The 13,695-nt window shown below is 31.6% G+C and overlaps 1 protein-coding gene across 1 annotated transcript in view; it reads left to right on the forward strand.

The window, feature by feature from the left end:
• Positions 1-13,695, forward strand: part of LOC129000703 (muscle, skeletal receptor tyrosine protein kinase-like) — an 80,877-nt gene that overhangs the window by 2,418 nt on the left and 64,764 nt on the right. The window contains exon 2 of the mRNA XM_054427664.1: positions 1,752-1,869. Coding sequence (XP_054283639.1) covers positions 1,794-1,869 — 76 coding nt within the window. The 5' untranslated portion in view covers positions 1,752-1,793. The remainder of the gene's footprint in view (positions 1-1,751; positions 1,870-13,695) is intronic.

Consider the following 13,695-nt stretch of genomic DNA (forward strand, 5'->3'; position numbering starts at 1 on the left):
CCAACGGATATTTTTTTTAGATTAACTACGATTTTAAATTAATTCCACAATTTAAAATCAATGAAACTCTAAAATACGAACCCTTTTTGCTCTTTCGAAGTCGTGTTCCTCACAGCTTACAATAATAATGAACAACAATAACTGAGCGGTAAATTATAGAACTAATTGACCCCTAGTGGTATAATTAATTTGACAATTCAACATACAGTATGAAGTTGTGAGATTCAGAGAGGTAGAAGTGTGTAATTAATTTAAAATCGTAATTAAAATCTAAATTATCTGTAGAGGCTAATTTTGGAACTATGTTTACTAAAGTGGTGTCAAACAAAACTTTAGGAGTGTAGGGGTCCCGGCCACTGGTAGACAATCCAGGGGCCATAATCTAACTTAACATAACCTATCCAAACTTCTATGTGCGGATTAGATCGGTTCTCCGTTTCCCAAACATTAGAATCTCCTCTTTCTATTGATTCTCACCATTATACTGACTTATGTAAGAAACAAAGTACAAGTTACAGGAAAGCACCTAAAGTGAGTGGTCAAGTACTTGGCAAAGTTTCTTGGATTTCTCAAGTAGTTTGGGACTGTTTGGCTCAAAACTCAACAATTTTTACTTACGTTTTACGTTGCCATTCACGTGCTGTGATGATGGGTTGTATGGTTCTTCTTAAGAGTTTAAAACGTGTAACAATAATTTAGAATCACCCTGTATTATATTCTGGTCCTAATCTTCCTGTTTAGTTTATGTTTTATATATTATGGTACTATATACTTCTATTCGAGTTTATAGTAACCCGAAAATGCTTTCTGCATCGTCATCCAACCCTCCCCCCAAATATGCTTAGTTAAATGTAACTTTTTAAAGACTGGACTATGCATATTACATACTTTCCTCTTATTACATTCCATATATCCTAACAAAGTTCATCCATACAAAGCACGGTAAAGTTGCTTCGATATTAACCGTAACTATGTGACTAAATTGAAACTTCATATGGTAATGTATAGCATCTCTAACAATACTCGACGATCTATAATTTCATCGCCTCAAGAAACATCTTGTAATTAATTTGTATTCCGTTTGGATATTCCTTACCTCCCTTGACAACAATTGACGTAACAAACCTACACAGTTAATTGAAGAAACTATTTTCAGCTTGTCATTAAATGCGTTCTACCATCTCCAGTATAAAAAATTTATACCAAATTATATTGAGAATTTGATTCCCACAGTTAATGTTTCATATTTTCAATTTATTTATCATCAAAGAAAGTTAAATTATTTCATAATACCACGAGCACTTACGTGAGAAACACAAATCCTGTTAAGTATCGACACTAACGACTTTTGTTTTTACCTCTAAAAGTAAAAACTGGTGATGATGTATCCTAATAGCAATACCTTTCTCGCGTGTTCAAACGCCTTTTAATAGCCGAGCCTCTTAAACTGTAGGCAATTGTTCTACACTCATCACACTACTTTTTTGGTAGAAATTCACCAATTTGCGTCCTAATTACTGTAACAACGATAACAAGACCATCACTTTGGTCGTTCCCTGAAAAACGTAAACAGTACACACGTTAAAAACACAAAACCTCACAACAACCCCTTTATCATCAGGACTTTGAGGATAAATATATAAAAACTTTGAGTTGTAAACATCTGTAAGTCAGTGGAAGTGTCTACAATTAGTGAAGTCACAGTTGGGCAGCGTGGTCAGTTATCTATCTTATCATTGTGTGTGTTACAGGGTCAGAGAGCACGTGTGTGCGCGTGTGTGCGTGCGAGTGACATGGCGAAGTCCAGGCACCGACCTCTCCGAGCAGAGGCGCTCACGGCGCAAAACCCCCAGGTGCTGCAAAACCCTGGTGAGTAAATGAGTTTTTTTCGAGGTAACTTTACACCATCGGGTAGCAAGCTGGTCTTGTCGTAGGACGCTGGGCTTCGGTTCCCAAAGTTCCGGGTTCAAATCCCACCAATTATTTGTCTTTTAGCTAACTGATAATGTTGCAGCCATGAGACGTGGAACAATCTGAAATATCTGGATGACGCACCTTGGTACGTCGGCCCGCTTCTTCAAGAGTCTCACAAGATTTGTTTTCAATTTAAATTCACAAAACGAGGAAATTGTGGTAATAAACTAGCCACTCTACCATAGTAATAGATGTTTTAACCCACTCTATTTTTAGACGGAAATTTATCTTGGATTGATAAAACTCTTACAAATTCCTTAAACCACCATCATCACCAAGGGTACCTAAAACAAAGAAGAAAATGATCAACATTAAATGTCCGGTTGCATTTGAGTAGTATCTATGATATATGAACTGATGAAAGTGGAATTCTGAAAAATCATAGGACATAAAACAATCTCTAGGTAGTCGAAATATGTTTTCAAAATAATTTAACACCAAAATATACATAGTAGAATAGTATTGGCTGATAATTGAAATTCTGCTGCACAATTCTGTTGAAATTGTCGATTAGATTTGTCAATTCCAAGTTATCATACCACCTGTTCAATTATCTGGCTTGAGCTTGTATTTTTAGAACAAACTTTTTTTGCATACACATTAAACGTACGGCTCGTTCACATAGAGTTCAACACATAAACTATACTGATTAACATTACATCTGCAGGTGTAGTTTGGAAATAAATTAATGAAGAGATACATTTAATGACCTTAAGCTGAAGGTTAGTTGTTACCAGATAGCATTAAGATAGTAGTGATAAGGGATGATGGTCAGTATATCTCCTCTTCCCCCTCCCTCCATCATAACTAATCTCGTATTTCAGAACAAGGATCTCGTGTTGCCTCTAACACCTCAATTTGTACAGAAAATCCGAGGGATTCTGGGTTTTAGGTTACAATAATAAAATTCAAATGATGTCTCCATAACATAGGGGATGGAATTGTATTGCTCAGTGCTCCAGAGAAAGATTTGATATATTTATAAAACCAATGCAAGATAACAAGCTTTGTAAGATGTATGGTCTTATCTGCTAACCCACCCTAAGTACAACCTAGAAAAGAGTACCCAACCCTCATGTGAAAATGTATGCAAATTTCAGTGCAAAAGGGTATATTATGACGGTTTAGAGATTCACCACTAGGATAGAGGAGATTTTCTTTAATATTTAAGTACTATAACGTCAACGCATATACACCATTCTCCTGTTAAAATGTAGCTGTTTATTTGCCTGATATATGAATAAAAAGACTTCACAAAACCAATTTAATTTGGATATGATAGAACAAAAATTCTACAACAACAGACAAAGAATAAACACAATCACAACATTATGTTAATACATAATCAAATCCTAAACAGTTCATTAGGACCCTGTACCCTGTAGAAACCGCCATCTCCATTATTCACGGAACCTCACAAGATTAAATTACACTTTATGTACCTATGTGAACTGATTCGTAAGTTTGGAATGTCAGTCCAATAATGAAATATAAACAAAATTCGAAGGATGTAATGTGAATATGTAAAATAAACATTACAACATAAAGGAGATCGGTTCGTTTGAAAGGAGTCCTTGGAGGATAGCGGCCATCTTGGATAACCTCAAACTGCTGCTAAAAGTGTTTATCATCCAAAAATATATCTTTCACCAAAGTGATTATAATTCAAACATCTAGGACACTGTGAAATTAGAAATCACAGTGTCCTAGATGTTTAAATTATAAACGGCAAATATTTTATTTGTTGTTTTGAAATGTTTTTCAAGGGAGTCCATGAAAGCCAACGGCCATCTTAGATTTGCCCGTCATAAGAGCAATGTTAATTTCGTTAATCTTAAACAGCCGCTGGAGAGTTATTTACTATTTCAAACTTTTGTTTGAATACCAAAGTAATTGTAATTTGAATATCTTGAGCAACGTGAGGTTAAAAATGGTCTTTGTAATTTTTTTATTGTTTTATGAAATAGAATGTCTAGGCTGTAAGGCTCTTAATAGTTTCATTAAGTAGTTAGTTAAGCTAAGTAGCACTCTTAATTGTCGTTAAGTGAAATGTACTTGGCAATTCTTTCACTGAAAAACGATATCTAAAGTATTACTACATTACCGTATTATTTATTTAACATTTAATTGACATTCATTTTTATTTCATTCATATTTATTTATAACATTTTTGCAACTGGGAAACGTCAAAAAATTAATAAGAGAATCCCTTCCCAAAAAAACGAACCTAAAACCTTTCTACCTAATGCTGTATATATTGCCAAACAAGTATTTCCATAGCCTTGCGGACTTCAAACGGCGACTTATAAGATAAGACTTATATGATTGAACCAGAGTAAAAGCAAAATTCTGTATTTGTATCGCCTTTTACAAGATCAAAGCAACTTAAGTGTACACGAAATTGAATTCATCTTAAGTATGAGATCTCAATCATAAAGTTTATTTAAGCCATACATTTTACGTTGATTCATTTTTTAACAAATATCTTTAGGCTTATTGTGGAAAATATGTGTTACATAACAAATGTCATATGCATTGTACTTATATTTGTGTAGCTAAACTACCTTATGTCCGTCGATGGCTTCTGTAATGAGCAATCTCAAAGTGTGTCATTATTTTTTTGTTACACTAAACCAAACCCCACCAAACACGTGTTTTAATTTTATCTGGCTTCTCTAATATTTATAGCTTTATTATGGTTCACTAGCTAAAAGAGAGCCATTGCTACTTTATACGTAATCAAAAAGTTATAAAGTAAATTACAAAGAAGCAGCACACTCAAATACTTTAATCAATGCCCATCGCTTCGCTGCGCTCTAAGTTAATTTAATTGCATTAAACTTGGTGAAAGTTTCTAAATTGGAGTATAGACATTAATATTACAAACGAGAAATTTTTGATGTTACTCAAGCACCCTTTAACTACTGAACTGAGTTTATGTTAAATTGATCACGTGGACATAATATAACCTAAAGTAGAAGCCTGAAGTTTGATATTTAGATTTAAGGTTTGCACCCTTAAAGTTATCAAGTCAACTTGATAAAAATGTACGTATATTCATGAAAACATTTTTTAAAGTCGTACATTTATGTTATTTACCCTACTCAAAAAGTTAATAACATTAACCACAATATGTATTATAAATATTGCATATCGTGGCTTTAAAATAAAATATTGTGATTCCTTTAGTCCTTGTGTTGAAAAAGTAAAGCTACATCAGAACACAGAAAATCAATCGCCAAACTAAAATAATTCTCCACAAGACTAAAAGTTGTGTGAATAGATTATACACCTTCAATATATTTTTTGGCCTATAGAATCCACTCATGAGGTTATTTTATCTTTAACACTCTCAGAACTTAAAAATATACAAGTTTATGGCACCAAAAAGCTTAAGTTTAGATTATGTAATGATTTCCGCAAGAGTCAATGTTATGTATAACCACAGACAAGGGAAACAAAGGGGAAAAAACTTTTATTTCCTTAGCCAATGGTATAACGTTCTTTAAATTATGAATAATGATGTTCACTATTAAGGTGTTTACATTTAAACTTCCGCCAAGTTTGTTATCAAGACAAGGTAGGATTTCCGTCGTATCAACTTACGGCCTCTGACAGTGGATAAGAAAGTTGCAACAATGGTGCTAATTAAATACTGGCAAACCTCTTATTTTTATCAATTTGAAAACTGAAACCACGTGCAATAAAACATCAAATATTTCAATTAAATATTTCTGGAAACATAAAACCTTTTTAAAATAAAAATAAATGTAGAAACTTCCATCACCAATTAAAGTATTTAACTACACAAGTTATAATTGCCTAAGTTATTTCAGAACGCGTTTTAGTAAGTGTATCTTTTATTTGCCTTCAACTCCATGGTGGACAATAATTGCTTACGTTTTCAGTTTTTAATCATTATCAATATACAGTACTTTGTGATTTAAAAAAATGTACATTTTCATTAAATTATTCGATAACTTGATTGGTTATCGAACTTGGAAAAATACGACGCTTTTTTGCGTTAATAAATCGTATTAAAGTAACGTTAAAACAAAAACTACGAATTCCGTAATCTCTTTATTTGATAGTACAGTAGTAACACAGAGTTGCAGCGGGTCTACTAAGTAGAGCGCAGGACCTATGTATCAAGAGACCTGGGTTCGAATCCTGCGATTCGCAAGTGGCTGTGAGTGATGTGATAAAGACGACATTTAATGGCTCATGGTACATTTTAGCCCAATTTTAAACTATTTGTAAAGGGAAAATGTGAAAATCTCATCCTGAAAGTTTTTTTCGTTTTAGCAAAAAACCATTGGTTTCCGAATGTTTAAGTAGCATAAGGGGATCTATTATTCGATTGTTTACAATTCACAGTTTATTTTCAAATATTTGTTTCTTTTCAATAAAAGTATTATACCATCAAAGCATACACAACATTCTCCTGTTAAACTGTAGCTGTTTATTTGCCTGATATAAGAAAAAAAACTATACTTCAAAAAACTGATTTAGTTGGGATATGATAGAAGAAAAAAATCTACAGCAACAGACAAAGAATAAACACCATCACAACATTATGTTAATACATAATCAAATCCTAAAATAGTTCATTAGGATACCCCTGTATCCTGTAAAAACTGCAATCTCTTTTATTCACAGAACCTCACAAGATTACATTACATTTATGTACCTATGTGAACTGATTCGTAAGTTTGGAATATCAGTCCAATCATGAAATATAAAAAAATACCGAGGGATGCAATGTAAATTTGTAAAATACACATTACAACATCGGTTCGTTTGAAAGGAGTCCTTGGAGGCTAGCGGCCATCTTGGATAACCTCAAACTGCTGCTAAAAGAGTTTATCATCCAAAAATATATCTTTCAAACACCAAAGTTATAATAATTTAAACATCTAGGACACTGTGAAATTAGAAATCACAGTGTCCTAGATGTTTCAATTATAAACTACAAATACAAATATTTTATTTGTTGTTTTGAATTGTTTTCCAAGGGAGTCCATGGAAGCCAACGGCCATCTTGGATTTGCCCGTCATAAGAGTAATGTTAATTTCGTTAATCTTAAACAGCCACTGGAGAGTTATTTGCCATTTCAAAATATTTGTTCGAATGCCAAAGTAATTGTAATTTATATATCTAGAGCAATGTGATGTTAAACATTGTATTTGTAGTTTTGTTTTGTTTTATGAGTTAGAACGTCTAGGCTGTAAGGCTCTTAATAGTTTCATTAAGTAGTTAGTTAAGTTAAGTAGCACTCTTAATAGCCGTTAAGTAAAATGTACTTGGCAATTCTTTCACTAAAAAACGGTATGTGAAGTATTACTACATTACTGTATTATTTATTTAACATTTTATTAACATTCATTTTTATTACATTCACATTTATTTATAACATTTTGGCAACTGGGAAACATCAAAAAATTAATAAGAGAATCCCTTCCCAGAAAACCGAACCTAATACCTTCTACCTAATGCTGTATGTATTGCCAAACAAGTATTTCCATAGCCTTGCGGACTTCAAACGGCGACTTATAAGATAAGACTTATATGATTGAACCAGAGTAAAAGCAAAATTCTGTATTTGTATCGCCTTTAACATGATCAAAGGTAACTTAAGTGTACATAAAATTGAACTCATTTGTATGGGATCTCAATAATAAATTTTAGTTAAGTCTTAAATTTTACGTTGATTCATTTTTTAAACAAATATCTTTAGGCTAATAGAGGAAAATATATGTTGTATAACAAATATCATAATGCATTGTACTAATACTTGTGTAACTAAACTACCTATGTCCCTCGATGGCTTCTGTAATGAGCAATCTCAAAGTGTAACATTACATTTTATTGCTACACTAAAGCAAACTCCGCCAAACACGTGTTTTAATTTTATCTGGCTTCTCTAATATTTATAGCTTAATGGTTCACTAGCTAAAAGGCATTGCTACTTTATATGAAATCAACAAGTTATGAAGTAAATTACAAAGAAGCAGCACACTCAAATACTTTAATCAATGCCCATCGCTTCGCTGCGCTCTAAGTTAATTTAATTGCAATAAACTTGGTGAAAGTTTCTAAATTAGTGTTTAGACACTAATATTACAAACAAGAAATTTTTGATGTTTGTTACTCAAGCACCCTATAACTACTGAAGTGTGTTTATCTTAAATTGATCACGTGGATATAATAACCTAAAATAGAAGCCTGAAGTTTTTATATTTAGATTTGAGGTTTTCACTCTCAAAGTTATCAAGTAAACTTGATGAAAATGTACTTATTAATATTCATGAAAACAATAGGAAAATATATAATAATTATTGTTAATTAATTTACTAATTGAAACCAAACAATTATATTATAAATTCGTACATGTGTATGTTATTTTCCCTACTCAAAAATTGATTAAAGTAACTACAATATGTACTATAACAATTTTATATCGTCGCTTTAAAATAAAATATTATGATTCCTTTAGTCCTTGTGTTGAAAAAGTAAAGCTACAGCAGTACACGGAAAATCAATTGCCAAACTAATTTTTTTTTATACAAGACTAAAAGTTGTGTGAATAGATTATACACCTTCAATATATTTTGAGACATATAAAATCCACTCATCGGAGGTTATTTTATATTTATCACTCTCACGACTTAAAAATATACTAGTTTTTGGCACCAAAAAGCTTAAGTTTAGATTATGTAATGATTTCCGCAAGAGTCAATGTTATGTATAACCACAGACAAGGGAAACAAAGGGGAAAAACTGTTATTTCCTTAGTCAATGGTATAACGTTCTTTAAATTATGAATAATGATGTTCACCATTAAGGTGTTTACATTTAAACTTCCGCCAAGTTTGTTATCAAGACAAGGTAGGATTTCCGCCGTATCAACTTACGGCCTCTAGTGGATAAGAAAGTTGCAACAATGGTGCTAATTAAATACTGGCAACGCTTTTATTTTTATCAATTTGAAAACTGAAACCATGTGCAAACATTAAATATTTCAATTAAAAATTTCTGGAAACATAAAACCTTTTTAAAATAAAATAAATATTGAAACTACGGTTAACCAATTTAAATATTTAGCTGCACAAGTTATAATTGCCTAAGTTATTTGAGAACGCGTTTTAGTAAGTGTATCTTTTATTTGCCTTCAACTACATGGTGAACAATAATTTCTTACATTTTCAGTTGTTAATCATTATTAAAAGTTTTGATTTAAAAACATGTGCATTTTCACTTAATTGTTCCTTAACTAAGATTAGTTAAAGAAATGTAGAAAAGTGTTATACAAACTATGCGACTTAAAGAAATAAGACGCGTTTTTGCGTAATAAATGAATCGTATAAGGTAACGGTGAACCTTTGTATCAGGAGACCTGGGTTCGAATCCTGCTTATAACCAATGGCTGTGAGTGATATGATAAAGACGAAACGTAATGGCTCATTTGTAATGGTACATTTTTTACCCCAATTTTAAACTATTTGTAAAAGAAACATGTGAAAATCGTCATCCTGAAAGTTTTTTTTGTTCTAGCAAAAAACCACTGGTCCCCGAATGTTTAAGTAGCATAAGAGGATCTATTATTCGATTGTTTACAATTACAGTTTATTTTCAAATATTTGTTTCCATTCAGGGCTTTCCATTAGTAAGCTATTAATCAAAAACACACTCCATCATTCGTGACCTGATTTCGAGGAAATTTACACTCCAAATGATTCCAAAGTAAATGAGTGGAACATTTACTTTGTTATACCGCAGTCATTGAATGGAAGTGATGCAAATGACTTTTGTACAAACGAAACAAACGTGCAATTGTTGACAAAACGGATGCGTATGATTCTAGAAATCAAATATGGAATATAACAGCATAATATTACCTTCAAATTATTATAGGTCACCATTTAAAAGTAGTTTACACTTTTCGTCGATATATCGATCGATTTTCCAAATGTATGTGTTACTACGTTTCATTAAACATTTGTTTAAAATATAAACCCAACATATGTACCCAGCATTCTTTTAGTGTAGAAAGTGCACAACGATATATTTATACTAATATAAATTTGTACAGACAACACAAAACCTAGATTTATCAGAGTGTGTGTCTAAGTAGTGCTGATAATTATTGAGTGTGAATTTACACTGTGAATTTTGTTAAGCTTTGCCAAATTGTGTAGAAAATCTTTCCCCTTTTGAGGTTGTTTGGTCATGGAAGCATATTTAAAGATTAGGAGGAGGAGGTCAAGTCCAATTAACGTACTCTTCTCAATTGAGTTCGTCTTAAAAAAAAAAGAAAAGACAAAATAATATTAAGATTGTCTTAAAAATAAATATGGATCAAAACTATTTATAAGTTTCTATACTTTCAATTGAAGACAACGAAACTCGCCTCAAAATCGTTAGAATCTTTTAGTACTTTGGTAGAATCCAAAATGTTCTGTTTGGGAAGCAGATACTCTTTTTGTTACTCAGGAAGCCTCAAAACTGATTATTTAGAAAACAATGCGACGGAAGGTAAAAAAGTACAAGTGCTACTGCACCTGTGTATACACAAGTGATGAGACTGAACTGCATTTGACATTGACTCTTCTAATTGACATACGATGTGTGTTGTATAGTAGACATACACTTGGCACGTGTGTTGTATTACAAAGCAGTACATCGGACTCATGAATTGTATAGCATACTCAGACATACCTTGGGTTCATGCATTGCATTGCACATTAGTTGTAATGAATTGTTTCTTATGCTCACGCTTTTAAATAAAAATAGGCCCAACGTAATTTCGGAACACACTTTCAACTGGCTGATAATGCAAAATGCGAATGTATGCGGTTTGAAAAGATTTAGCACAATTATTCAACAAAAGTGCAACAAATTAAACTGTTAGAAATGTCCTGTAAATCAAACTCATCCTAGTAGTAGTTTTGTTAGGTTGGTTTGGAACAGTTTCATTGCAATATTTTTTATACGGAACAATATTTATTTATCGTGGTTGTCAGCTGATAGGTTTCATTTCGTTAATATCGATAAATCGATTGAAAATCATCGATAATAATGAATGTTCCCTTTAACAGGAAAGTACCATTAAAATACATCACATTCCTAAACAACTTCTATCAAACAAAACTAGTCCAGCAACATGAAACGTGTTGCGTTAAAAAAACTAAATCGTTGTCGACAGACTTTGATAAGGAAAATAATAGAAATAAATCATTTTCTATTGTTGTCTCGTTTGATTATAAAATATATAATTGGACAGTTGACACCGCACCAAACTTTATTAATTAATTGTAAACAGTTGTTGTAGCTGACGGAAATGCCTTTGAGGTACTGCGTTACACAAATGTCAACATTATGAAAACATCAACAATATTGACTTTTGTCATTGTGAGAAGGTAGTTTTTGTAAAGTTGGTAGTTTTATTTGAAAGTTGAATTATTTAACAAGCTCGTAAAACAGAATCCCGCACTATATTGTATTCATTGAGGCAAGAAAGGGATTCAATAAGTTTGTTAACCTATTTGAATGCGAGAGTTTTTGTACAGTGTTTCCATTATGTCAATTCAACGAATTTCTCCTCCAACTTGTAACAAATCAAAATCTTTTACATAGTTAGCACATTAGAAAATGTTTTAAATTCGTGGAATGAGTTGCAACGTAAATAAACATTCCCTTGAATCCCACCCATTCACCGGGTATATACAATGTATATACCACCTATTTTCTTGGCTTCAAACTTTTATATCCCATGAGAAGTCTATTCTGTGTATAGTTAGTGATACTACCCACCGTGTACCGAGATATTCGCATAAGTATAAGTAGTTACAAGTATGATTAAAAATTTGTTTATGTTACTCTTGTACAATGTATTGTGCCGTTGGAGTTCAAATTGTGTTAATTAAACACAACGTTTTGAGTCTTTGATGTTAGAGCATTAACCAGAATGTGAGATGGTGTGTGTTGAAATGGTTGGTTGGTTCAGTTCGCACAGAACCTGTGATATTTTACCGGGTGAATAACGATTAATATAATTATTTATCCAATTCGATATATCGATCACAGAATTATTTCCCAATATAATCATCGAATCGATATCGGATTTGTTTTCGTCTTTGATAATATTTAATAAATAAAACGATCGATATTCAACCAAAAACAACATTTATTTTATAAAAAGTAACGAAAAAAGTAATAACAAAAACAGTAATTAATGGAAAAAACAAAAATTTTAACTAATAAACAGTAACCCCATAGAAATCGAAAATTCATTGTTTCTTCAATTTGTATTCCTAAGATTGATTAAAGAAAAAGCTTCGTTAATGTTATTGTTTTTATTTATATTAATGTTGAATTTAAATTCATTGGGATTATAATATCGAACCAAATAACACACTATCGGTATTTTATCGTTATTCGTCCGATCATATATCACTGGCTCTCTGCGGTATTCCTAATTGTTTGTGTATTTAGCCATTTCGAGCAAACAACACATGCATTATAATTCTCATACGGAGTTTTAAAAATGAATGGTTTCCATTACATTAATATTCCATGTAAATGCAATACCGGATCATCCTTGTTTATTCAATCCCACGTTCTCTTTTGAATATTGAATATTGCAAGTACGACAATCCATTAATTGATGTAAAACACGTGGATGTTAGAATATAAAATATTATTAAATAGGTTGGTTTCTGTCAGCGCATAGGTTTGTTTCGGATTGAAACCGAGCTGAAATTTAACAAAAAGGTTTGTTATGAAACTGTGCACAAAATTTGAGCCTTTATTGTCTTTTGAAGTAAAGTTTTTCTTTTTTTTTTAAGTAGGCCTTGATCGGTTTTTGTCAATACAAAACCCTACAATGTCAACCACATGCACGTTAAATTCGTATGCTTGGATTCAACTCGATGAAGTTATTGATTTAACAGTTTTGCATAGGTTATTAAATTAAACAAATAAGAATGCTGGTTGATTAGGTTTCGTGTGTGTACTTAATGGAAGGAATAAAACGTTTCCTTCAATTTAAGAGCCACTGGATTCCTTTCTACGTAGCACGGATGTTTAGACTAGTAAAGGAAAGAACCAGAATATATTTTTTAAATATATTTAATTCGTTTGATAAAATAATTTATCAAACTTTATTTATAAAATTATATTTTGGTTATTTTATTCATTTAAGTTTTATTTTTTATAATAACAGAATCTGGAACATAAAACATTTTTCTTGTTAATTAGTTTAAATATCTGTTGAAAATAAACCACAACTAGACAACTATTTTGCAATTACTTAAGTTTTAAAGGTAATGTTAATAATAATAACTGATACCGTTAGTAAGATGATAATTTTTAGATCAAAATAAAGCTGAAGAGCCAATGTGTGAAAACAGCTTTAAATATCGCTTTACTCACTTAACCCCAAAAATTGCTCAGCAAGATGAATTTTTGTTTAAAATAAATACATTTGGCTCAAAAATGTAAATATTAAAGGCAACAATTTTTAAAATTTGTATCCATGATTTTATTATAGTGTTTATACACGTCTGTATGGATCTCAATATACTCAAAATTGAAATATATAAACACCATACTCTTTTGGAATATTGTAAATATGTATCCTTCTATTGTATGATACTAAAACCGTAGAACAACTCCAATTATGATATGAAAGTTCGGGATCATAAGAAATAATGCCATAG

The sequence above is a fragment of the Macrosteles quadrilineatus genome, unplaced genomic scaffold (genome assembly GCF_028750875.1).
Source record: "Macrosteles quadrilineatus isolate MER2022 unplaced genomic scaffold, UCM_ALF_1.0 Scaffold_8__2_contigs__length_117827958, whole genome shotgun sequence".
NCBI lineage: Eukaryota > Metazoa > Arthropoda > Insecta > Hemiptera > Cicadellidae > Macrosteles > Macrosteles quadrilineatus.